Source organism: Telopea speciosissima, chromosome 2, assembly GCF_018873765.1.
Source record: "Telopea speciosissima isolate NSW1024214 ecotype Mountain lineage chromosome 2, Tspe_v1, whole genome shotgun sequence".
Taxonomy (NCBI): domain Eukaryota; kingdom Viridiplantae; phylum Streptophyta; class Magnoliopsida; order Proteales; family Proteaceae; genus Telopea; species Telopea speciosissima.
The window spans coordinates 74,107,585-74,135,472 of NC_057917.1; the positions used below are offsets into that span (position 1 = coordinate 74,107,585).

The 27,888-nt window shown below is 39.1% G+C and overlaps 3 protein-coding genes across 3 annotated transcripts; 1 reads left to right on the plus strand and 2 right to left on the minus strand.

The window, feature by feature from the left end:
- LOC122650225 (chlorophyll a-b binding protein of LHCII type 1-like) lies at window positions 1–22,014 on the minus strand. Its single transcript, XM_043843571.1, has 2 exons — window positions 22,004–22,014; window positions 1–899 (listed from the first exon to the last, which is right to left on the minus strand). Exons 1-2 carry the CDS (start codon window positions 22,006–22,008, stop codon window positions 95–97), a joined length of 810 nt encoding a protein of 269 aa, XP_043699506.1. The 5' UTR covers window positions 22,009–22,014; the 3' UTR covers window positions 1–94.
- Window positions 2,855–3,881, plus strand: LOC122650227 (chlorophyll a-b binding protein of LHCII type 1-like). Its single transcript, XM_043843572.1, has one exon. It carries the CDS (start codon window positions 2,921–2,923, stop codon window positions 3,722–3,724), a length of 804 nt encoding a protein of 267 aa, XP_043699507.1. The 5' UTR covers window positions 2,855–2,920; the 3' UTR covers window positions 3,725–3,881.
- LOC122650224 (probable starch synthase 4, chloroplastic/amyloplastic) lies at window positions 4,716–27,837 on the minus strand. Its single transcript, XM_043843570.1, has 16 exons — window positions 27,631–27,837; window positions 25,843–26,077; window positions 24,864–24,945; window positions 23,629–24,739; window positions 23,490–23,541; window positions 21,380–21,502; window positions 21,192–21,267; window positions 20,933–21,117; window positions 20,635–20,829; window positions 20,473–20,544; window positions 18,117–18,326; window positions 12,318–12,443; window positions 6,124–6,273; window positions 5,838–5,899; window positions 5,661–5,736; window positions 4,716–5,303 (listed from the first exon to the last, which is right to left on the minus strand). The coding sequence occupies exons 1-16, from the start codon at window positions 27,768–27,770 to the stop codon at window positions 5,118–5,120; spliced, it is 3,081 nt and encodes a 1,026-aa protein (XP_043699505.1). The 5' UTR covers window positions 27,771–27,837; the 3' UTR covers window positions 4,716–5,117.
- Window positions 27,838–27,888: the final 51 nt, after the last annotated feature.

The window sequence follows — 27,888 nt, forward strand, 5'->3', positions numbered from 1 at the left end:
TACCAATCAGTTTATATCACATACAATAATCTCAAGTCCACACACAAAATGGAAGGAGGACCTGTTCCCCCCATGAAGTCACTCTCCTAGTCATTCACTTGCCAGGGACAAAGTTTGTGGCATATGCCCAAGCATTGTTGCTAACAGGGTCTGCAAGGTGATCAGCCAGGTTCTCCAAAGGTCCCTTTCCAGTCACAATGGCCTGAACAAAGAACCCAAACATGGAGAACATGGCCAACCTGCCATTCTTGATCTCTTTCACCTTCAACTCAGCGAAAGCCTCAGGATCATCAGCAAGGCCCAATGGGTCGAAGCTGCCACCTGGGTAGAGTGGGTCAGTAATCTCACCAAGAGGCCCACCTGCAATACGGTAGCCCTCAACAGCACCCATCAAGATAACCTGTGTAGCCCAGATGGCTAGAATGCTCTGTGCGTGGATCAAGCTTGGGTTACCCAAATAGTCCAATCCACCCTCAGAGAAGATTTGTGCACCGGCCTTGAACCACACGGCCTCGCCGAACTTGACTCCATTGCGCGCGAGAAGCTCAGGGAAGACACAGCCAAGAGCTCCAAGCATAGCCCATCTGCAGTGGATGACCTCGAGCTCTCGGTTTTTGGCAAAGGTCTCGGGGTCGGCGGAGAGTCCGGCGGTATCCCAACCGTAATCACCCGGGAATTCACCGGTGAGGTAGGATGGTGGCTCACCGGAGAAAGGGCCCAAGTACTTGACACGGTCAGGGCCGTACCATGGGCTGCCGGATGAGATGGGCTTTGGCTTGCCTACGGACTTTCGCATGGTGACCTTTCCTTCTCCAAGAAGATCAGAGGCGGATCGGCCGAGCTTCACAGCCTTTCCGGCCAGAGAAGGAGAGGAGAGAGCCATTGTGGAAGCAGCCATGGTGACAGACGGATGGATGGATTGTGTGAACGATGCCAGTAGAAAGACTTGCTTCTCTGGTGGGAGAGACTTAGGTTTATTTGGCTGCTATTAATAGGAGTGGAGAAGTAAGGGAGTCCTTATCTTATAAGATCTCTATCTCTCTTCCCATTGGAGAATTTGGGTTTTGGGAATTTGTTTGGAGAACAGTTGGCACTCTTAGATCCACCAGTTGCTGAGACTGGAGAATATTCGTTGTTAGTTTTAATGGATGTGTTTATCGAGATCCTTAGTTGTAAAATGTTTGAGATAGATATTGCATCAAATCGTTTCCGCCGCCACCTTCAAGGGAAAAAAAAAATATACTAATATCTAATATACAAGAAATAGAATTTTGTTGAAAACAATTTCAACAAAAAAATCATATATTTAACAAGAAAGAAGAAGAGGGAAAAAAGAGAGACTCTCAGAGTACAGACAGACAATGTGTACTTTATATTCCTATTTAATTAAGGTATCAATTTTTATTTTTTTTTTTATTTTTCGGTGAGAAGAAGATATTTCCTTGTTCGGTTTTGTTTCCATATAAAAGGGTTAAAATACATGTCTTTCTCATTAATTGATATTTTTGCGAGGATAGATATTTTTTTAATTTCCCACGTGGCATCTTGTAAACCACTCATCATCATCTGGCTGTGGTCGTTGATTCTTCACTGTCTTGCTGACTCATTGGATAGTGTCCGTTTGCGAGACATATCCTATCAAAAATCTTGTAACATGGTTTGTGTTCTTTTCCAGACGAATCATGTCATGCCACGTCTCCTATTGGATCATCAGATATCCATCCATCCGAGAGATGCTAGTATAGATACATTCAAGGGTAAGATTCCACTTTAATGGTATTTGGTATAAGCTTCTCTGGTCATTAGAATCAAATTCTTTCAATGAAACTCTCTTCTAGTCTTGGATTTTCAAAGCTATATTTTCTTATGTGGTAAACTCTGATAGGGATGAAACTTGACATGTGAATAATGTATTTGGAGATTTAAAAAATGATACCTTAAATATTATTTTTCAAACATTGATATCATTGCCTGGTTGAAGGCATGCCCGAGGTTTGGTCAATTGACAGTTGACACAATTGCATCAATGCTTCTCTCTGAGCAACCATAGTGGTGATCCCACTTGGCACCAAAATAAAAATAAAAATGATTCAAATCCTACCGTATAAGCGCATTAGATATTTTCAGCATAAATTGTCAGTTTGCTAAATGTGGAACGGTTCAATGAAACTTGGACCATGACAAGTGGTGTTGATAGATGTGATTCCATCTGGTCCTCTAGTCTACCATAGTATTGTCTCCCTTCTTCATCAGCTACCATTCTTCCAAAGACGGATCCGGCTCCTCTCCATCGCGCACCCCGCATTGGACGATGGCAGATGTCAACACGTGGATAGGGTGCCGATCGAAGGAATGATGCACATCACATAGACATGCATATACGATATGCATCATTCCTAGCTTGGGGTGCCATTCAATCAATAATTTGGATCCTTTACTGTCGAGCTGTTCGATCGGACCGTGCTACCAAGACAGAGTGAGGCGCGCAATGATTGCCTTACCCCCAATCAGGCAAGACGCTCGGACAAGAGTAAGACAATCATTTCGGACCTCACCGTGTCTTGGCAACATGGTCCTATCGAGGATCTGGATCCTTCAATCAGCACCATATCCACGTGTCGACATCCACTACCGGGCTGGAGAGGAGCGGAATCCTCCACCTCAAACTTGGGATTGTCAATGGAAATGGCAAAAGAAATTATCTCAGCAACTGGTGGATCTAAGAGTGCCAACTGTCCTCCAAACAAAATCCCAAAACCCAAATTCTCCAATGGGAAGAGAGATAGAGATCTTATAAGATAAGGACTTCCTTACTTCTCCACTCCTATTAATAGCAGCCAAATAAGCCTAAGTCAATCCCACCAGAGAAGCAAGTCTTCTACTTGCATCGTTCACACAATCCATCCATCCGTCTGTCACCATGGCTGCTTCCACAATGGCTCTCTCCTCTCCTTCTCTGGCCGGAAAGGCTGTGAAGCTCGGCCGATCCGCCTCTGATCTTCTTGGAGAAGGAAAGGTCACCATGCGAAAGTCCGTAGGCAAGCCAAAGCCCATCTCATCCGGCAGCCCATGGTACGGCCCTGACCGTGTCAAGTACTTGGGTCCCTTCTCCGGTGAGCCTCCATCCTACCTGACCGGAGAATTCCCCGGTGACTATGGCTGGGACACTGCCGGGCTATCCGCTGACCCCGAGACCTTCGCCAAGAACCGAGAGCTCGAGGTCATCCACTGCAGATGGGCCATGCTTGGGGCTCTTGGTTGTGTCTTCCCTGAGCTCCTTGCACGCAATGGAGTCAAGTTCGGCGAGGCCGTATGGTTCAAGGCCGGTGCACAGATCTTCTCTGAGGGTGGGCTGGACTACTTGGGCAACCCAAGTTTGATCCACGCACAGAGCATTCTAGCCATCTGGGCTACACAGGTTATCTTGATGGGTGCTGTTGAGGGCTACCGTATTGCAGGTGGGCCTCTTGGTGAGATCACTGACCCACTCTACCCAGGTGGCAGCTTCGACCCATTGGGCCTTGCTGATGATCCTGAGGCTTTCGCTGAGTTGAAGGTGAAAGAGATCAAGAATGGCAGGTTGGCCATGTTCTCCATGTTTGGGTTCTTTGTTCAGGCTATTGTGACTGGCAAGGGACCTTTGGAGAACCTGGCTGATCACCTTGCCGACCCTGTCAGCAACAATGCTTGGGCATATGCCACCAACTTTGTCCCCGGCAAGTGAGTGAATTGAGGAGGCACACTTCCTTCAACAATTTGTGTACTGAGACTGTTTAGAAATAAGTTTGTTGTTGGTCATGTAAATTAATATTGCAAACTAATGGAAAATATGTGAATTTTGTGTAACAGTGATTAATATTTTCTAATGTATTTTGCTTCATCAATAATCTCTTCAAGCAATTGGTCACTTTCCTTCTTGTCTTGCTCCCCTGTGGGGTTGTTCACCTTGTTGTTTCTTCAGTAATCTCTTGAAACTTCGGAGAATCAGGATCCATATCGGTTCCATCAATTCTGACTCGCATCAGATCGGAATCGGTCTTGGAATGGATTGGTCAAGAATCAGCCAAGATATGCCCCAATTCTAGCAATCCAGTACAGATTGACTGATTCAGATCAGCTGATCCGTTCCCGATTCTTAAAACACTGATTGAGGACAATCACAGCTTTTTAAAAAAAAAAAAAAAAAAAGAGTTTAGGGACTTGTTGGGTGTGGGGATCTGCAGCCAGTTCTTAAATCAGGTTACTCATCGTACCTTAATGCAGTTTTGATTGAGGACAATCACAGCTTTTTTTCTTTTTTTTTTAAAAAGAGTTTAGGGACTTGTTGGGTGTGGGGATCTGCAGCCAGTTCTTAAATCAGGTTACTCATCGTACCTTAATGCAGTTTTGAAACTGTTTCTTGTTCCTTTGTTTTCTGTGCTGTTCAGTTGATAGGGAACAAACTTGAAAGAAACCAATAACTGATGATAAGTGTAGGGGAAATCTAACCATCAACATAATTAGCATTAAGGACCGGGTAGTAGGTCATCAATTTAACCTAGAATTAGAAGCAAAGACAAAACCAGAAAATTTGTTCTTTGAGAGAAATCTAGCAATTATTCAATACTAACAAAGAGGAAAGAAGGCTCAAATAACATATCAATTGCAAAATTATAGCCTAAAACTTGTAAGTTCTTTACACTGTTCAAAAATCTTATAGCACAGAGTTAAAGGTATAATGAAGGCAAAACTTGCCTCTTACCTCTTTGGCAGTCCCATAAAAGAACAAGATTTACATTTATACAATTGAGTCTGTTCATCTATGAACAAAAGAATTACATGACTGGTTGTAGTATGTATGCAACTGGGGAGGCAAGGGGAAAATCGACCCAAGTGTGCCTATATACACTTAAAACCTTCAGAACTCTTCACTCTCCAGCATTAGGTATATTCGATAACAAATCATCTCATTCTGAATAACAGCCATGAAGGCACGGAAAGCTTTGGCAGATTCACATTAAAACCAACTTCCTCAGTTGGACAGGTAGAGTGAGAATTGGGAAGATTGCTCCAGCTAAGACTGGAATCTACCGTCAAATAAGCAAAAGAACCCATGCAAAAAAGAACAAAAAAATGGCTCAGGTACGTGTTTTCCTTTCCTGTTCCATGGCCCTGTTGACAGCCTTTACATAAAGTTCTTCATAGTGTGAGACTGATGAGTCCCAACTGAAATCTGTTTTCATGATCTTCTGAACAAGCTGCTGCCAACTCTTACTGTTTTCCATGTAGTTGTCAAATGCACGTTCCAAGGCACTATTCACTCCCTATGAGAGTTCAAAACAAGTGCATGTCAGAATTGTGATTGGAATGCAAAGAAATATTTGACTTGGTTTTGAATAGCATTATAATGTATAGTCATCATCCAAAATAGAGTCATCTCAAGTCACCACTGAAATGTTGATAAAAATAGGAATGCTGCAGACATTTTAAGATCTGAAGGAACTCATTTCTATGTTTTACTAACATTCAGTTAATAACTCCATTTTAGGTGATGATACCTTGAAAAACTCAAACCAAATCATGTTATTCTATATGGCTTACAGGAGCCTTCGATAAATGAGAAACACGGGTGCCAAAAAAGTAAAGAACGATATAAACTCAATTATGGTCACAACTATTACCAGCTCATCAGGTGTCAAGAATGTAAACCCATTGCGGTACTGTAGTGGAACTGAATCATCATCAACATCAAAAACACTACAGGAAGATTTTTTTACAGAAACCTATTTTAATTCCATCGTAGAAACAGTCTAACGTAAGTAAAACATGAGATCAGAGTAAATCAGTGACTAACGCACCTGTCATTTAAACCCCCTGTTTTTCGTACAATAGGTACAGAACCATACCTCATTGCTATCATCTGTACATAATTGAAATGGAGCAAATGAGAAAACCTTTTTGCAGAAAAACCCAATTTGTGTTTTGAAGTGCATGCATGCACAGAAAGGTGATGGACCACCCCGTTACAGTGCTTCCATACTTCACAACCAGAAGGGATGTCTCAAGAGGCACTATAGGTAGTTCGACAGAAATGCATGACTTAACTGCGCTGCATGGATTAAAGTAAGAATGTGAAGATCATACCTGTGTAAGCCCACATGGCTCAAAGATTGAAGGGATGATGAACATGTCAGATGAGGCATAAATGGCATGCGACAAAGCCTCATCATACTTCAGTATCAATCGAGCATGGGGGTTATTCTGAAAATGGTTCGCAATACCCTCAAATTCCTTCTACAAAAGAAGATAATTGCTACATCAGGCAAAATTGGATAGACAAGACACAACCTATCGACAGAGAAATTAGAGAACATCTGATCATGATAAAACTTTAAATAACATCACAACTATTAATACAGAAAATGCTATTCTTCACCAGATTCGGATAAGAATGAGCAAATTAACACACAAATTTTGGCATTTGATGAATCCAACATATAAACATAGATGCTAATGCCACCAACTACAAAAATAGAAAAGATAAACTGAACAGCAAGGTGTTTCTACGGCACATCTAAATCATCAGATTCATTTAATAGGTTGGACTAGAGACAGAATGACAATATTATTACAACAACTTGACCATGTGATGGTGAGAACCACAAGAACAGCACCCAAGAAGCACTGGAACATTCTTTATAGAATTCTCTTAGAGAGATGGATACTAACAGCTACTGCAACCATTTCAGTGCATCTATAACCAATTTGGGTCATGAACCTGTAGCTCCATTAATTGACCTATCAATTTACAAGTGGAAGCTAAGATGGTATCGCAAGAGGCTTATACATGTTTTTGCTACATATCCCTGTTCTTATGGAAAATTTCATCCCCCATGGTTCTTCAACCAATGACAAAAGGAAAAGCTTCTTTCCTGGAAGAATTTTGAAGCTATGATGGCTAGAATTACTGAACATGCAGTTAGATGCCTGCACACACGGCCCTGCATGTGACATGCACTCACCCAGAAACACTGTCACATGGGACCAAGGGGAGAATGTGTCAAGGAATCCCGTTGCACTTCTCAGGTATTGAACACTTGACCTCCCTGCTTTGATACCATGTTACAACCGCTTATTCTAAAAGTTCGAGCTGTTATGTAAAGGCAATAACAATGTATATCAATAGATGTATAAGGCATTTTTATACATGAAATACCTAAAGTCTCCCCTATCTGATAGATGATTTGGATCTGCCTCATTATCCTTCCTATGGATGAAGAAAATTTACATTTTTAGTATAGAACTGGATGAGAGACGACCAAACCTATCAAAAAACTAAACAAACAAAAAGAACAACTTAGAGAGCCTCTCCCTCGATCTATCAATCTCTTAACGCCCCTTCTAAGTTCTAACCTGGACCCTAGCATTGCTTGAAGTCCGTCATCAATCTATTGGTTGTGTGAAGCGCTCCCCAAAGTGGTCAGGGTAATAGCGTAAGTGGTGATGACGAGTGGCGCTGGAATAGGAGGGAGATGCTTGTAGAAGACTTCAGCCTTTATTTTCTTTACCTAGAACTAACTGAAATACGTGAAAGAGGGAGCACAGTACGCACTGATGAGCAGCCCGACTTAGACGACATTCACTAATGGACTACGGTGCATACAACATATCTTTAGTGTGATAAATAGACAGGTCCCACTCAGACATTCAGACAACCTTTCCCCATTTATGTTAAAATCAGTGCCCCATTGGTCTAACAGGTTTAGATAGATTCACATCTTTCAGGAAGCACTAGAAAGATATATTATAAATACAAACTAACAGCAATTTACCCAATATTTTTGTTTCTTCAGCACTCAAGAAGCATCCAATCAGTCTGTTCACTACTTTTTCGTACTTTGATTGAGTCTAACAGGTACATAAGATCCATCTCTTCAAAGGATATTACCTAGATATCATGAAGAACATAGACTCAGGAATATGGCCCAATCCTTTCCAATAACTTCTACGAAGATTGCCTGCACTACATGCCAGATATCCATCTAAGATGCTCCAGGATATTATTATATATTTATATAGTTGCAATCACTCTCACCAGTTTACGCCTAATACTCCAACACCTTCAAAGTAGCACACACTACTTTTAGTAAATAATAATATAAATACTAAAGATGGCACACCTCTGCAGCTAGAATGGCCACTTGGATCCTCTGCTGCAGGAACCCAGTGTAGAACTACTGCCATGAGATGCCATGGATGTCAAAGTTCACCCCAAGACAAAATAATTTTCAGATATAAAGATTTTTACCTACTCACCTAAAAATTTTAATTTATTCAAATGTTACTGAAACAATTTCCACAAATCTACACATCCAAAATCTCAAAAGTGGAGCCTTCTTTAATTATACTTATACAAATGGGAGAAAAAGAGATCCTGCCTAAAAAGGAAAATACAACGAAGCTAGAGGCAGAAAAAACTCATTTTAGCCACCCCAATCACACCAAGAGTCAATTAAGAAAGGAGGAAACACACAATGTAATATATAGGACAACCTTCCAACTTGAAATCAAGGAGGAACCCTCCCACAACTGCAAAACTTGCAAACCCAAAAAAAAATACGATGCAAAGAAGATCCCAACCACCACCAAAAACCCATCCTGGTGTAGCAGGAGTATAAAAAACCAAATGAGAATTCAATGAGCCTGTAAAATCTATCCAAAAAAAAAAGCACGAAGGCCGTAAATTCAGGGATTCCTACAACCAACAAACAAGTACCTACTGTTACATCATTTTAAAACTCAACTTTGCAACATTTTTGTTGGTGGGAAATGCCTGACGCAGCGGAGGATTGGATCTTTCACACTTGAGCACTCCAAGGAACACCTTCGTCGGGAACACACACTAACACACTCTCTTTTAGGATTTTCACAAAACCCTAATCACCAACCAAAGAGGAGGGAAGGAGGGGAGAGAGGAAATGCCAAATCGTGGCCTTCTCTCCCTCAGTCCCTCTTCTCCTCTTTTACAGAAGTAGGTTGCCCACTTAGAGTGGGATACCTTATTTGTGTGCATATTCACTTAATTAGTGAATCCCTTCAATGACAAGTGTCCTTGTCTGCTACAAAGTGGGAAGAGGTAGGATCCAATTGGGTATCTTACCTAATCCAAATATCTTATAATATTCATTGATCCAATCAATGATATTATTGAGACATTAATAGATAAGTTAATACTAACTCCCCAAAGTGCTACATATTCGAAATTTAATCCAGCTAATTGCATATTAGTCCATCCACTGAACAACATCATATTATGGACTACAGGGCACGTAAATTCATTACTGCCAAACCCCAGTCGATCAAACATGCTAGTAGAGAGATTTTGTGTTAGTGATTGGACCAACAATTTTTTGAAAAAATTTAATAAAATAATATTATTAATAAATAATATCAGTTTTCAAAACAATTTGTTAACACTTTACAAAAATGTTACCACATCTGGATTTCTGTCCAATCATACACAGACATTCTCTCTCCTCAATATTCCCCATTAGGGTAGTGGATTCCATGTTGTGTGTCTCTCTCATTCATGATCAAACACCATGTATCCAGTACACTGATACGTAGTCAGGGAGACATCAACCACTGGTGTGCCACAATCCATGATGTGTAACCACAACGACAAGGACCTCTCAGGTCAAGGAACCAATTGAATTCTACTAATAAAAAATCTTGTTTCTCATCAATTGCCAATGACACATGCAAGACTCACGTGTGATCTTGTATTATGCACACACTGTATGTGCACTCACACTTGTGTCTTGGAATCACCATTCCGAAGAGCACATAGTGTAACAACCATATGAACAAGATGTCTAGTCCTATCCCTAGTCGAGAACGATTTCAAGTGAAAGCCTAGCCCATCAATTAGCACACATAATAAATAAATTTAAATAATATAAAAATCAGGGTTTGATGGACACATTTCCAACACTTATGACATATCCTTCGAAAGTAATACCATTTAAAATTCAATATATTTTAGTAGAGGGAATATATATTTTGAAATTAACATTAACTAGCGTGGACACCGCATTTGTCACCCCCTAGTGATGATGACAACAGGATGTGGATGGCCACAATCTCGATAGCTCTCTCAAGGAAGGTCTTGGATATGGAAAATGACCAAATGCTATTATCAGTATAAATATTGAATTTTGTTACTCTAAAAGACCCTAAACCAATTCTGAAGGAGGTACTATTCACCTCCCTTGACCATGGCAGCTGCCACATCAACCTTCCTTTTTTGTAAGACCATGTTTTCCGAGGCTCCATGCAGACTGTCAACCCGCTCTGCAGATACGCAGAACTCTGCGCGGATCCGCGGAAAATAAAATCGGGCTGCAAGGATCCACGCAGCCTATTTTCAAAATTTTGGTCTTTGGGAGGCTTTACAGTTTACCCTCCTCACTTAAGGTCCCTTATAAGTAGGGGACCCCTTCCCCATTCCTAAGACATCCCAAGCTTGCCTCGAAACTCGTTCCTGAAGCATTGAAAGCCACCTGAAGGCCTCAAGAGTCCGAAAAATCCCAGGTTTCCTAAAGAGTCGAGCCTTTCAAGAGAAAGAGAGATAGTCGGTTCCCTCCCTCTGAGCTGGGAGACAACAAAAGTATGCGTTTGGAGCCAAGGGGCCTTCCCTTTTTGACCCTAATCCAGGGTCGACCTCATGTATAATTTTTTATTCTCTAGTTATTTCAATACAATGTAGATAGTATAGCATGATGTGGGGTAGTGTAATATAGAATAAGATGCAGTCAACAAGCATGTACAGGGGTAATGTGTAATCTCCTTTTGATGTAGTAGGGTAAAATAGCTGACCTAACATAGCCATACATGTGGGTCTAGGACATACATAACTTGGGAGAATGTTCAAACTCTAGTAGTGTAGTTGGTAAGCATGTACAAGGGTAATGTGTAATCTCCTTTTGATGTAGTAGTGTACAATAGCTTACTTTTTGCTTCGTGTGATGATAGAAGTCCAGGTTTCCAGTGTGCAGACGTAAGTTTAAGTCTAACGACAGCCACTTCCATGGTACAAGAAATCGCCAAGATCTCGGAGGTCTGTAAAAACTTGCTTTTTTGAAATACCGAGACGAGATGGAGGTCGAAACATAAAAATAACCCAATTTGATCGAGTCAAGATCTTGGTTCGACCGAGATTTCGACCCAAACTCACCTTTAAGTTGTCCAGATCTCGACCGAGACAGTCGAGATCTCGACAGAACTCGACTGTCTTGGCAGAGAAGTGTGTGTGTGTGTGTTGTGGAGGCTGTGGAGCTCATTTTTGGTCATTTTTTACGTTGGTTTCGACAGAGAACTTGCCGGAGACGGGGAAGAGGTTAAAAAATCTACAAATTTGCAAGATTTGTGAGAAATCATCTCACATTTGATATGTTGTACACTTTTACATTTGTAATGTTTATTTAAGTTGTTTTCTATTAATTGTATGATTTGATTGCATTCAATTACTAAATTATGTGTAGAATAAGGCCTATTAGTACGTCGTCGCCTACCAACCTAGGGTCCAAAGTGAAACTCCTATTTGGGCTTTGTTTTTGTAAAATTTGATAGTGTCATTGTGTTTAAATGGCCTAAAATAGGCCGAGTACCAAGTTTCAGCCCCAAAATAGGTCTAAAACCCACCGAAACCAGCCATCGAGTTCAAAAAAAAAAAAAATTTAGCCCAATTCGGTTTTTGGCCAGGGCGAAACCTGTACCGAAACCGAGTTCTTGAACCTTGGCCACTTCATGCAAAAATTTCTGAAAGTTAAGAACTCCAGTCTGCCCCTTCTGGGACCCTGTGAAAGCGGGACTCACACTATGTAATGACCCTTTTTTAATTAATTAATTTGCAAATCAACATGGGTTTTTTACAATTTGCAGTCATAATTATTGCATCGTTATGCCAACTGATTGGTCATCTTAGTTAAGTTTACCAAGTATAATATCATCCAATTTATCTGAGAATACCTTTATATATTGTAACTTCAATGAAGTCATATCAAGGGGTCAGCAATATGCTGATATATATTTAACACTGCATCTGCATCTGACTGTAAAGCACTGCAAGACATATTGATGTCATTCCTTTGGACAGTTTATAAGGTAATGTTCATCTTGATATGCTAGATGACATCAATTTTAACCATGACAGAAGACAATTGAAGATGAATTGAAATTGAAGTTTCACAACATCAATATCATATTACATTTGCCAAAGTGACACTCTAAAATTAGGCCCACAATTGCCAAAGTAAGGGGAAGAGAAAGAATATTACTTGAATAGTTGGCACAGGGCTTGAGCCCAAGAGTACAAACTGCCCTCCAAGCTCCACTGTCCTATATATTGCATGCCTAATAAGATGTACACCTTTCTGTGGTACCAGTCTCGTTATGCAACCAACCTATTCCAAAAACGATCAGGAGATCAAAATAAATATATCGAATAACACATTGGGAATTAAATGATTTCATTTATGAGCAAGCATGTGAATCTAGGTATAGAATAAAAAGTACATTAATTTACATCCAATTTTCGTCAACACAATCAAACTTTGATGTTAGTGTGTTAACAAGTTTAAATGACCATCCTCATTAAATATTATGCACTGAATTCATCACTTTTTCCAAGGAAAATTTACTTATGTTAGAGAGAATTGATGCAGGGTTTTTAAACACCAAAATAAGGAATTGGATTAGAGAGAGAGGGTTTTAGAGATAACAGGCAGGTCAGGTCATAAAAGGGTCACAGGTTATAGAAAACGTAGCTTCAGTGGGTTTAAGGATCAAGGAAAAGGGTAAGATAGAGAGGCACAAAGGAACTGAGTGATAAAGGGTGCCCAAGCTGGAAGATGATAGAGATATCATTTGGAGTCTTGGAGAGTTTTGAAGTTTCTTGGCGATGGTTGAAAGTAAGGATAGGTTTCTAGTCTGGTTAAACACGGGAGGATGTGAGGCCGTGTAGGTATGATGGCTCTTGAGATTAGAAATGAGAAGCTAAAAAAATTAAGCCATTCTGTTCTTTGAGTTGAAACTGTGAAAAATCAGATAAGACAACCAGAATAAATGATAGAGAAGAGATGGAGAAAGAAAGAAGAAGAGAACAAAGAGAGACAGATTGACTAGGGAGAAGAAGGTTTACGGTTGGGAATCAAACCACCTTATCATCAGCCACAATATTTATTTATATGGATAAACAGTTAAATAATACGATAAGGACAACACTAACACAAGACTTCTATTAAGAAAAGACTATAGATGATAACTAGTTAACTACCCTCTAGTAGACTTCACAAAGACAATAGTTCACAGACTATAGATAACAACTTTCACTATAAACTTTAACACTCCCCCTCATGCTGGAGCATATATATCAAAGGATCCAGCTTGGAACAACAAAAACAGATATAAACGGTAGAACCAGTCTTGAACATATATAGCAGTCATAGATGCCGGTGACCACAAAGAGAACTTCCTTCCGATTGCAACACCAACACAAGCACACCAATCATCAGCAGCCACAGTAAAAAATTCTTCGTGAAGATACCCAGATAATAATGAACAATATAGGCGGCAGATAACATGATTAACAACAACCACAGGCCAGAAAAGAACAGTGGTAGAAGATGAACAAATCATCGCTGCATGCCAAAAGTATTTAACAGCAACAGAATAGCAAATGCACAGAGATGACAGCAGAAAAAGACAAATAAATCATCGTTGGGGGCCAGTAACCTGAAATCTTCAACTAGAAAACATCTACACAGATAATAGGGAGAAATCTTTAGCAAGAAAAACTCCAGACAGGCAAATAAGAAATCTTCAATAAGAAAAAATCCACAATAACAAGCCTTTAATAAGAAGAGAGACAAATAATCTCCAGTAAGGAGATAGGCAAATAATCTTCGATAAGAAGACAGAAGCTATAATCTTCAATAAGAAAATAGAGGCAACAACCATCGATAAGAAGGCAGAGACAAAATAAGAAGTACTCTTCAAAACTCCCACCATCATTATTCTCCCCCTCAAGTGTAGCAATACATGTGAACAATTAACACAGGGGAGCACAACAAAGAATACATGGTCAGTCCAATTATCATATTCCAGCACCATCAATCTGACCAAAGTTATCTTAAAAAATACTACAGACCAAGGTTTTAAGTATCTTAACGTATCCGCCGATACTAACCGATACGTATCTTATTTTTAGGGTATCGATACGATACGGCACTGATACGATACTTAAAAAGTATCAACTGTATAGGGTCGATACGTGACCCGATATGGTTAATACTCTCCGATATGATATGTCTCTTAAAATCACCTTTCTGATACGATACCCGATACTGATACTTTAAACCTTGCTACAGACAACAACTGAACATGTTGCAGCAGGACAGATCATAATCACTATAATTGTAGACCCCCAGGAAGATTTCTCTAAATCGCAAAGTCCAGTTTTAGAGAAAAATAAACAACTCAGCCAAGAGTCCATGGGAAGCTTTGGATCAGCCATCTATAACAGATAGAGAGCAAAAATAAATCCAGCAACAATAGCAAATAGAGAAGTAGCTGCAAATCACAATACACAAACCCTACTAGAGATGATCCCAAATAGAGTAAAACTGTAGGACCATGAGATGACCAGAATAGGATAAAATAAATAACTCTGAATCCAACACTCGGATCCTCTTCAAATTCTGGTCGAGAGTGTCTTTACAATGGTAGAAACTATCTCTGAAGTTTGATGAAGATCCAACCGACAGATTGGTAGTAATAGGATTGATTACTAAAAAATAGTATTGTAAAATAGGGTGCAGGGGTAGTTTAGTCATTACGATCGTTATATTGTAATCCTAATGTAACCCTACTTTCTTGTCATTCTATTATAAATAAAGGAGCTAGTGTCAGTACCGACACAAGTCACAATTTCCCAAATCTCAACATGGTATCAGAGCTGAGATCCATCTTGGGATCTTCCCCTCTCTCTCTCTCCGCCATACCCTAGCACTGCCACCTCCCTTTCTCTTTCTGCCTCCTCACAGCACCACCACCACTCACCGCCTTTTACCACTCGCCACCGCAAGCTACCGCCACCACCACCTTCTGCCTTCACCTAGCGCCACCACCAGCACTGCCACCTTCCACCTCTCTTTCTCTCGTGGATCCTTCCTTGGAACATGAGCTTTATTTCACCCTTGGTGGTGACCTTTTCTACCACTGAGGGTCCCTTTTGTTTGCTACCTATGGTCTAAGTTAGATCTGATCCTTTTTTTTTGGCTGTTCATGCCACACTTTCTCTTGTGGCATGCTTTGGTGAATTTTTCCGGCGCATTTGTTTGTGCAGTTGTTTTTTGAGATTATCTATTTCAGATGAAGGGAACAGATACGTCAGCGACTTCAACCGTATCCCCTGTTTAGGATGGAGGGAACAACCGTCATGATTTCCCTACAAACCCTGTTTGCTCTATTAAACTTGATGGGAGTAATTATTTGATGTGGTCAAAGTCTTGCTTCCTTTCGATCGATTCCCGTGGTTTTTCTAAGTATCTCACGGGAGAACTGGAGAAGCCTACAACTGCCGATTCTGCTCAATGGAAGTGAAATACTGACAACTCCCTTGTGATGGCCTTTTTGCTGAATTTGATGCAACTCCATATTCCTCGGGGATATTTTTTACTTGATACTGCTGCCCATATTCTGGTTCTCAATCCCGTGGTGGGGGTTCTTCCAACCGTTCAGGAGATCGCAGCCAGACTGTGAAGGATATTTAAAGTGTGAGTATTGTGGTAAGGAGCACCATACTAAAGATCATTGTTGGAAACTTCATGAGCATCCTGAGACTGGTAGTGGCCGTGGTGGTACTACTGGTGATCGTGACCGTGGTAATGATGGTAATCCACCTCTTGCACACCACACTGAGTACTGAGGGTTCTACAGGTTCTATAGAGTCGCATTTTTCCCAGGAGCAGCTCTCTATTTTACACCACATGATGACCCAGCTCTCTACTTCGTTTGCTGCCCTAGCTGCCTCTGTGCCAGTTCATTCTAAGTCCCATTCTGCCCATTCAGGTATTTATTTCGATAATCCTAGTGATAAAACTACCCCTGCAGAACACACTTCTTAGAGATTTTAAATAGCTTTCAAACAAAGACTCTTGACTGACCAACTAATTCAGATATGCATCATATGTTACACTATCTTATGAATCCAAGAAAATAAAACATATAGTGAGACCTCAAAGATGGTGTCAGATTTCTTTTTCACTTTGCAGTTCCAAAAGCAAAAACAATCTACAGCTTAGGAACTGCCATAATTAGCGATACATATTTTATCATAGATTAGCATTATTTATTTTATCCATTTATCAAATAGAACTTCTCCACACTCTACAATTCTGCACCTATGTCTTTCTTCTAATATGTTTTCTATTATATCTTTCACACAGCAAACTGTAGATCTACTCCTACCTCCAACTAAGAACAGAGCTCCCATGCCAAAAATCAACAACAACAACTCAGCCTTATCCCAACTAAACGGGGTCGGGGGTCGACTACATGGATCCCAGCGAAGATAAGATAAAAGATGAAGGAAAATAACAACAGCAACAACCAAATCAGTCTTAAATTCAGTAACCGGGGTCGGCAACGCAGATCCTTTCCCTCCAAACCGCTCTATTCAACGACATACTTGTAGCAAGTCCTAAGCTATGCATGTCTTTCCTCACCATTTCTCCTAGGGTCATTTTAGGCCTACCTCTAGCTCTTTTAACACCTTCAATCATAATCGAGTCACTCTTCCGAACTGGGGCATCCAAAGGCCTCCGTTGAACATGGCCATGCCACCTCAGCCAACTTTCTTGTAGCTTATCTTAAATCGGGGTTACTCCCAAGCCAGCTCTAATAATATCATTCCTTATTTACCCTTCCTGGTTTTGCCACTGATCCATCTCAACATCCTCGTCTTTGCTATACTCAGCTTATCTATATGGCACTTCTTGACCATCCAACACTCCACGCCATACATCATAGCCAGTCTCATGATAGTCCTGTAAATATTTCCTTTAAGCTTTAAAGGGATCCGTCAATCACATAACACTCTGGATGCACTTCTCCACTTCATCCAACCTACTCTAATCCTCTAAGAGACCTTATCTTCTATATCACCTTCCTTACTGATGATCTATCCTAGATACCTAAAAAAGTCACTTTGTGGAATCTCCATCCCATCAACTGTTATCCCCTCATTATCCGTCCTCATCTTCTATATCACCTTCCTTACTGATGATCGATCCTAGATACCTGAAAAAATCACTTTGTGGAATCTCCATCCCATCAACTGTTACCCCCTGATTATCCGTCCTGGAGTTGCTAAAGTTACAAACCATATACTCCGTCTTCGTTCTGCTTATCTTAAAACCATTTAATTCCAAGGTTGATCTCCATAGCTCCAGTTTGTTATTAATTCCAGCCTTTGTTTCATCCACCAAAACAATGTCATCAGCAAAAAGCATGAACCAAGGGACCTCACCTTGGATGCTTCTGGTTAACTCATCCATGATAAGTGCAAACAGATAAGGGCTCAAGGCTGATCCTTGGTGTAACCCAACTGGAATTGGGAATTCACTACCTTGACCCCTAATAGTTCTAACACTAGTCACCACACCATCATACGTATCTTTAATTAAGTCCCATACTTACTCAAAACATTTCTCATCTTTAGCACATGCCAGATTAAATCCCTAGGAACTTTGTCATAAGCTTTCTCTAGGTCAATAAAGGCCATGTGAAGATCCTTTTTGCTCTCTCTAAATCTTCCCATGCACAAAACTCACTCAATGAAACTATGTTTGCTTGGTACATCATAGAATGTACAAGTTTCAGAGTCAGAAAAAATATTTCATCAAAGAAAACATGTAATAAGAAAGTCGGGTGGGGGTCATCAGATAGAGACTTGAAGAAAAAATTGCTACAATAATTGGAATAATGGAACAGTGTCATACGATGATATCTTGCATTAGAGAAGTAGGCCAACTAGGGTACAGGATAAATTCCTGGGTTTCAAGGTTTTATAATACCAGAGGTTGTCTAGCTTCAGCAGTGGACAGTTTTAGATGCTTTCTTAAAGCTTCTTTATTTTCAGCTTTCCCTTGAAGATCATCAGCACCATACTGAACTTGAAGAAAAGTATCAGTCTTAGGATCCCAAGTATCAGTGTCAATCCCATTAAGAATTCCGATGAACTTCTTAGAGTGATCATTTAAAGTAGCATGCAGACCATGTCCTCCCTGTAGACAAGGGGGAAAAAGAGATGATCAAAAAACAAGTAGAAAAAAGCACAATACATTCTACAAATGGTAATAATAAATCGCTCCAATACACTAAGTTGATGAACAGAACACAACACATAATCATCCTGTTGCACAATAAATAAAAAAAAGGGGGGGGGGGGGGGAATAAAATACTTGATATGGATCCTTTACAAAATGAGTCAGATTAATCGATACCTCTGTTGGTGTCATGTAGACTTGTCACCCAAATTTTATTGGACTGAAGTACCCCTTGTCCTGTTCTGCCAGTGTAGAAGAAGTTGGAGAGAAAATTTGGGAAGTGATTTGATGTAGGTGTGTGTGTTTCACGATCAGACTTTACCAATGTCAAGTTGTATCGTATCAGTAGGGGTATAATTGCACTTAGCTTTTATTTTTCTATCCTTAAGTGTAAAGTAAACATAAGTTATAGGCTTTAGTTGTGGACCATGTCCTTTATTGTCATTATCTCTTTTCATATTAATAAAAATAACTCTCCCCACCCACAGTTTGAGCATTCAGCCTTTCTCTCAAACTGTGGGCTGTTCTCTCCATTTTCTCTTCTTCTATCTTCTCCTCTCTTACTCAATGTTCAGATACTGTTATCAAGTTCTAGTGTTGTCACAACCAAGATGCCAAACTAGTTTACCAAGTAAATTTCAACTGATTTCTAAGATACCACACTAGGATTAAAATCCTCTGCAATTCCTTCTCTTGCGGTGCCTTGCAGTTCGGGCCTGAGAGCTCAACACGTGGAAGATGCTTCATCCAACAGTGCGAGCTCAATTGACCCCGTTTTTAGTTTTTTTTTCCTTTCTTCTCAAGCTCAGCAATTCTCCCTATTTCTACAGATATCAATAATCCAGTGTCCCAGTGCTAGAAAATATTTAAAGCTTTTAAGTAGTCCTAAGAGGGCGAGTGATTTTATTTTTATTATCAACGCATGAATAATAAGACCAAAATGATACATACTGAAGTCAATTGGCAACTTATTTTCACTTTGGATGTAGAATTCTTTCCAATAACCATATCAAATGGTACTGTATGATCCAGTCAGAGCAGATCCTGGTCAACTCATGTATACAGTGATTATTACTTCAGGCATAAGATGATGGAAAGATATTTCTTCCTTTCACTTGGTTTGGTCCGCAGGGACGTTAGGTAGTGAACCATATCCAGTACCTGTGATGATGCCATTTCTGCAAAGGGTCCATTAGGAAGCCTGTCCTAAATGGCCCTAAAAATATGCCACATGGCATATCATATGGTGCCCAAATTTTGTTGACAGTAGACCCCTACATTACCTGTCAATTTTCACCCAATCAGAGTTTTCCAAGTGGCAAAACAGAGCTTTGAAAATCCAGTACTATAGGCGTGCATGGGGATATACACAAGGATGCATGGACATACATGGGAGGGTATTTGATTGAATTTGAGTATGAATTTTGACATGTGGCTAATTCATACAATGTTCTCTCTATCCAATGTTCGGAGTCATCTGTCACATGGCTCAAAACGGTGGACCATTTAGGAAGCCCTTCCAAAAAGGGCCATGTAAAAGCAATTTTCCCTTATTATAATGCAGTTAAAAGAAAATAACAAAATGCATATGTATTTAATTGACAACAATAATTATTCTTATATTAGCATAAACACAAAGCAAATCTTTGTTCTGTGTCAATCGTTTCAAGTGTTCACTTCTTGTTATCAGCTACCGCTTCTGGTCTGTCAGCCATGTATGAAACAAACTTTGAGGTTCTTGTGAATGGTTATTATACACAGAGCTTACATGAAATTTGGTCATGATATTCAGCATGTTTGTAGCACATTCACCTCTCTTCATGGCAAGGTTAAACATATCCATGTGCCCTACAATATGATCCAATACATATCTGTTTTTTAAGCCTACGAAGACAATACCAACAGAGAAGCCAAAATTTCTTTTGGTGTTGAAAAGTATCAGAAGAATCAGTCATATATGTACCAAAAACACTCTCATGTCAACAATAGCCTTCTATCTATAGCATGATCCATAAGCAAAACTAATGCTTAAAGAAGCAACTAAGCATTCATACAGAACAGTAGCACAAGCAATAAAAGTGTATCACCTGCAAATAATTCTTACCTCTGCTGTCCGCACCTCCTGAGCGTAGGTGGGTGATACTGTTGTCACAATATTAGAGAACACGATGGCACCCTGAAAATGGATTACATATAAAAGAGAAAACTAAGAAAAAATAAATATTTCCACCATACTTAACTACAATGAATTGGTGAACTCCATTACCTTGACAGGATTGACTCTGTCATGGGCTGAGTTATGCTGCATCCTATCAGGTCTGTTTAGCCGGTGAACATCAAGGCCACAGGATGCTAACTCTGAAGCAGATGTTTCCCCTTGATACTCAAAATTGTGGCATGTAAAGCATATTCTAGCTAAGCCAAGTCTTTCGTGATAATGTAAGTCCCAATAAAGTGGTGCCTGAGAAAGCAAGATCTGATCATCATTTGGAATATCCAGGATAAGAAGAAAAAGTCACAAACATGTCATCTGTGATTAATATCTGAATGTCACTTGTTCATACAACAAAAGCTGTTTGCCAATCATGGCAGTGGATTATGTCTGGCTTCTTGCCAGCTTGAAGGAGCAACTCAAGCGCTGCGCGGCTAAAGAAAGAAAAACGTTTGAAATCATCACGCTCCCCATAAAATTGCCCCCTCCAGAAAAACTTAGCTGGATGATGGGGCTCAATGAAGTAGACAGGCAAACCTGCAAACATCAGAACTCAAGTCAGCATTTTTGCTATTTTTTCCTGATATATATCAGACTTTTTTTTTCTTAACCTTCAACTGTTCCAACCCAGACTTTATTCTTGAATAGCTGGCCATCAAAATTTGACTCCACAGCTACGTCTAAGGCCTGCACAACCATTAAGCTTAGAAAAGTAAGTGCTCACAAATTCATACCCCTTCATACCTATCATTCCAAGCACCTTGATAAATCCCTAAGCCTCATTAAACAATTATCATACCCTCAAGTCACCAATACCATCATATTGCATGCAATCATACTTTGGAAGAATAATTTCCACGAGATGTCCTTTATTCTGCAGCGCTTTACTTAGACCAGTCACAACATCCCCCAAGCCACCAACCTTTGAAACAGTCCAGTAATTTATTAGGATGTAAATGTAAAATCAAATGTATTACAGTATCATAAGAAATATAGCCTACTCAACAAAAAGGGTGAAATTAAATTAGTCCTAGAAAATAGCATGATATATTATTCTTTATAAGAAAAATAGCGATTTCAAGAGCAAAAGCGAGGTCAGCATCTGACAGAAAAAAGGTTGCAAAGTCAATAACTCAGCTTATAATTTATCATTCTTGTCCATAAGGGGGAAAAAAAGACAGATTGATGTGAGTCCTTCAATATGACAAGCACTGAACATTTATCCATGCAAAATCTCAGTATGGAGCATTCCCGACCACATGGCTGTGTGATGTATCTGGATCAGCCAAAAGTGAACCACATAATTTCTACACTCAACTGCATTCCATTGGCATAATTCATGAGAACACTAAATTATGGCCAAGGAATGCAAGCGGCCCAACTCCATGAATGATGTATATCGTACGTGGATAATTGAGAAAATCTCATAGTGCATTATGTTCTATTTAAAGTGTTAAATGTTTCTCTACTCACTTTTCTAATCAAATATATAAACTTCTGCTTATCAAGAGAGAGAGAGAGAGAGAGAGAGAGAGAAATTGTCTCTATCTACACCTATTTTGAAAACTTATCTAATTAAAATCGGTTGGCAACCCATCGCGGATTAACCAGAATAAATGTCTTAGAGATTTGCTTATTCACATCTTCCTTCAGATCAGTTACATTCAACGAACAGAGTTCTCAAAATATTATTTGCAGAACTTCCTGCGTCACAATTGTTCATTTTTGTTCACGTGAAAAGAAAGTTATGGCAAGACAAAAATCTGGAGAAGAATATGGCGCAATTTGAACAGAACCTCAGCTAAGCAGTTCTTTCTAATTCTTCTGCATGAAGAAAATCATGCAGTCATGTGCCTAATTATTAAAAAAAAGGTAAAAAGGAAGTCCAAAAAAAAAATATGAAGGCAAGTTTCCTTTGCTTCTGACAGAAACCTTTCACCATCAGTTTCATACCTCAAAGAATGTAAATTATCACTTCTAGATTTCTTACATTATGAATTTTCCTTGGCTTTTGATGATTGTTACCTAATTTGGCCTTGCCATATATACAAAATACTATGATCAGTCTTAGAACTCCTTTCATTATGAAGTTGGAACATCCCACTACATGGCAAAGTTCTTAGATGATGTTCTTAGCTCGTGAAAAGAATAAAAAAACTAAGGAAAAAAAAAGAATAACATAAAATTAGTCTTTTATGTATGGGAAAATATTGTTGTCACCAAGGTTGGTAACAACATGAATGTAACCTTACTTTTTTACCCTTCAGTATTACACACTTCTTTCTATGGACATGTCCAACGAAGTCCCAAGGATGCACCAGTAAGGAAGAGTGACCAGATTCAGCTTGATGGAGCTAAAAGAGGTAGGGACAGGCCTAAATGACTATTAGAGAAGTGATAAGAAATGATATGCATGTGGTAGGGCTCGATCCTAGTATGACCGCGGATAGAGTTGTTTGGAGGACAAAGATCCGTGTAGCCGACCCTTGCTAGGGGGATGTTCCTAGGATGCTGCTTTGACTACTGCTTCGACTGTTACCTTTACTTATTTTCTTTTTACTTCTTTTTATTTTTCTTACTTGCATTACTGTCATAACCTCTATCGGATCCATGTAGCCGACCCCATTTAGTTGGGATAAGGTTATGGTTGTTGTTGTTGTTGTTTCTATGAGGGTAAACCATGTCTCACATGGACAATGACAAGAATTGAAAATGACATAATGATACGAACTTATTATAAAAATACCTTCTTACCCTTGACTTAAATAACTTTTGGGAATAAGACAAGGGACAATCAAAAGAAGGTTACAACATCTAACTTCACTACCTTGGTGACAACAAGATGCACCCTTTATGGATATTTCAGAATATTTATATTCAAGAGAATGCTAAAATAAATCTAAACTTACTTTTGCAATCGGTGCCATTTCTGCTGCAATATGGACGATATGCAATCCAGGACTATATGACCAACAATACAAACAAGTTAAACACAAAAAATTCACTGCTAAGAAGCAAAAAATGCAAAATAAATAAAATAAAAAGTACCGTGTTGATGATAAAGCCAGTCTCAGAAATGTAGACAAAGTTTCATGTTCACTTTTGTCCCTGCATGCCAAGTATGCAGCAGATATACGTCCATCTCTCTTCCATGCCATTTCTCTCAAAAGGTTGGCATAACTGGATGATATTTTCTTCTCAAGAAACCAACCATCTATAATGAGTAACAGCCGGCTCCAAAATTCCCATGGCATATCATCCACAGGTCCATCTTGTGCTCTTTCCTTGCTTTGTTCTTTTATACTGTTCAATGTATCTTGGAATTCCTTCACTGATTGTTGGTATAACTCAATATTAGAATGTATGTCCTGCTCAGACCTTTGAAGGCGCTCTTCCAAAAGTCTAATTTTCTGTTGCATAAGCTCATTATATTGTTGCATATTATCTGATGATGTTCGAAATGCATCTGCTTCTTGTAGGGTTTCTTCCAACCTATCAACCTTCTTTCGGAGCTCGTGATTTTCCTGTAATGCTGAAATTGCTTGATCTGCTTGTTTAGTTGCCTTGTCGAGCAATCCCTGCAAACTTCCTATCTTCTCCCGCATGTCCATACATTCAAATTGCAAATAAGAAAGTTTTGAAACATCTGCCAGAGCAGCCACATGTTTAGACTCCAAGTCCTTCAAAGCAGCCTCCAAAGAAGAGCGGTCTTTCTCCAGCAACAATACACGCTCATCTGTTTCCATTATATTACTTAGTTCTTCCTTAAGCTTTTGCATATCCTCCTTCAGGGACACATTCTCTGTCCTTAATGAACTAAGGTCCTTGCTGAAAGATTGAACCTCACGTAGAGAATGTAAACTATTATCATGTGATAGAGGAGCTCTTTCCTTCAAGATTTGGTCCAAGTCCTCATACAAATCTTGGCCACTTTCGTCAGCTGCTCTTCTTCCTGTGAGCGCATTCTTTAACTTCTCCAACTGATCTTCAAGGACTTCCACGTGTACTTTTTCTTGAGCTGCATCTTTAATCCTTGCATCAGTATCTGCCAACCTCATTTCTAAGATGTTGATCTCTCCTTTCAAAGCCTCCTTCTCGCTGAGAATATTTTCAAGATCTTCAAATGCACGAACCCGAGCTTGGTTCAGAAGCAAGATATCTAATGAACATTCAGGGTGAGGGGTAATTATGTTCCTCAATGAAATAATATTATAAAAACCAAGGACCTATAGTAGAAAATCACAGCAAAGAAGTCATTAGAAGTAAATAGTGAAATTGCCTACTTTTTTGAGCATTCCTTATCATGCCTATCAAATCCCCAAGCCTAACATTTGACAGTTTCTCTCCACCATCACCATTTTCTGCCTGTAGGACAAACAAAACACAGTTCCTATTATAGCAATCCCATTCGTAGGTAAAAGAGAGGAGGAACAAATTGAGTGACAAGGCACAATCAAATGGCAGTTATGAGGTAACTAGGGGAAAATGAATGGTATAAAACACAGATCTCTAGAGAAACATTCAACAATTTAGAATCAACATAAAGTACTTCATAAATTTCATAAATCTTTCATTATATGAACACAAAGCACTTAAATCTGAATTTAGCAACCTAAGAACATGGTAAGTTCTATAGTGAGAAAGGTTAAATCATATGAGCAATGAATATAGTATCCAGATGAAGGAAAGAACCTAAAGGGGGTTCAGGCATGATGTAAGGGATCCCCATGTATTCTTTTTAATTGGGGGCATATGTGATAACATCCAGTGCTTTAGCATAGAAACAGTTAGGAAACATAACACAGAAAAATGCAAGCCTAATGTACACCAATGTACAGTTCACATGAAACATTCCTTTCTCTGAACTACCCCATATTAGTAAAACAGCATCAACCATGGCTATCCTTCATCAAAGCATATCAGTGACTCTAACCAGTCAAGTCAAGGTGTTTTCTCAGATTTGTCATTCAATGAAATGAATTTGACGTGCATCTCTTTTCCACACAAAAGATGTTTTGGGGACCGGTGACAACCACTTACACCACATCAAGGTAATATCTAGTCTGTTTGAGAACATTTCTTTTTTAAGAATAAATTTAACAACTTCAAAAGTTCCTATCTTCATTTAATCTCCTTATTGGCCAGACTGCTCTATAAGCTCACATATGACCATGAAACAAAATCATAGAATCAATAAAGTTACCAAAACAATAGAACACAAAGCTTTATAGATACGAAAATAGGAATTTCAGAGAAGAATACCGTAGATTTTTCATCCACGAGAGCTGAATTGTCAAAATTGGTCTCAGTATTTTTAGCAGTAAAACTAGTATCAACTTCAGTACTGGTTGACGTGGCTGCCTCAGGCAAACTTGTAATGGCATCTGGAATAGCACTTTGAACTTCACTGCACTCATCATCACTTGTCTGGAATTTCTCATCCATTGGAGGCGGTTCAGGAGAGAATTTCTTTACTTGCTGTCTCTTATGTTGGGAACTGAACAAATGATAATACATTGTCAATTTCATGAACAAACCATTTAAGAGAGTTACAGTGCAGTAATTACATGATGGTAGAAGATTTTCAAGCAAGATAACAAAAGAATGAAGATTTCTATCTTAGTTAATAAGATACATTCTATAAAAGAAAAGGATGAAAAAAGTTTGACATCATGTAGCTTCCACAAATCACATTTCAGCATAGACAGGAACATCAGCATTTTAACATGAGTCTTTCCTTAAAAGTAAATTTACTTCCAGCAATTGAACGGCTGCTTTATCACTTTATGCTCAAGAAAAGAGTCAATTACATCCAACAGAACCAAAACTCATCCATCACTATCTGGTTCAGTTGCTTCTATTTAATAGATGAACTTTTAGAAAATACCTAAATTTATAAGAAAACTTTAAAAAAAAAGTGAAGCGAAAAAAAGAGCTTTAGGTTGATTTTCCATGTTTTGTAGCCCACAAACAGCCACTATGTAAAATTATTTTCTGCCCATACTTTTAATTTATTAGAAATTTTAGACTAGCAAATTAGATTCACCCACTTCACAAAGAATGGTATAAATGTATAATAAAATCAAAGTTCCTTGTTAGTTAAGAAGATAACTACAAATCAAGAGTTGTGCAATAGCAAAACAAATAGCTCAGATATCACATTCTTCATTTAAAGTTTCTCCAATATGAAATGACACCTACATAGTTCAATAGAAAGAACATTGGGGACTTTTTCTTTAACGAGTTTTGAGACCTTTTCCTTCTTCCCATTTCAAATGTTTCTCTATGAGCTTTGAGCCTCTGAGTAGCTTAAAAGAAATCAGAGATTCTTATCAAAAGGAGAAAGATAAAATTTGGGATTGACAAGGACACGAAAATATCCATTTAGATGTCTATTTAATATTTCAACACTTTTTCTAAATTATTTAACTCAAAATCAACTAAAATTGAAGAGAGATTCCAGACTCAAGAGCTCACTTAAATTCTATATCAAAGGGAAGGCAAAGAAATTGTTTCTTGCATGAGACAGAAAGAAAACCCTATCAAGAACCCATCATCTTTCAAGCAAGAAATTTCTAAAATAAGCACTAAGAATAGACTTGTGCCATGGCTAGCATAATCGATTATACAATCTGAGTTAAACCCAAAACCAGGAAAGAGAGAAAACAATACAATGAACAAGAAATATATAAGGATATAACGCTAAATCAGCTTTTGATGAAATGGAAAGAGAGAGAACGGAAGATTTCAAGAGAAAATTATCACGCAAGGAAGAAGAAGAAGCAACCTTCACAAAGAAAAAACCAAACAATTAAATAAAGACCCGCGAGTTTCAAGAAACAAACTAGAATTGACAAAGTAAAAAATAGCCCATGTTACAGCTCGAAATAGGATTTCAAACCCAGCTATGAACAAACCACATAATTCAAACACAATTGCAGAACAGAAGAAACCAACATCTCATTAGTAGAGGAAACTGAGAACATAAGCATTTAGAAAGAATGGATCAAAACCGAAAAGGGAAGTCAAAGATAGTAAGAAACCAAGAACCTGAAGTTCCTCTGACGATTCTTGCAGAAGATGGGCAGCAAGCGAACAGGAGTTACAGGCAACCGTGGATTCGAGTGATTAGAAGAACTAAAACCACGCCAGCCATGCCCGACGTAAAGGGTTGATAGCTTCGTCGCCATTAATCCTCTGTAGAGAAACAGAGACAAAATGATCGAGAGAGAGAGAAAGAGATTGGACACAGGCAAAGAAAGAAAACGGTTTCCTCACTTCACCACAACGACCACTGCATGAGTAAAA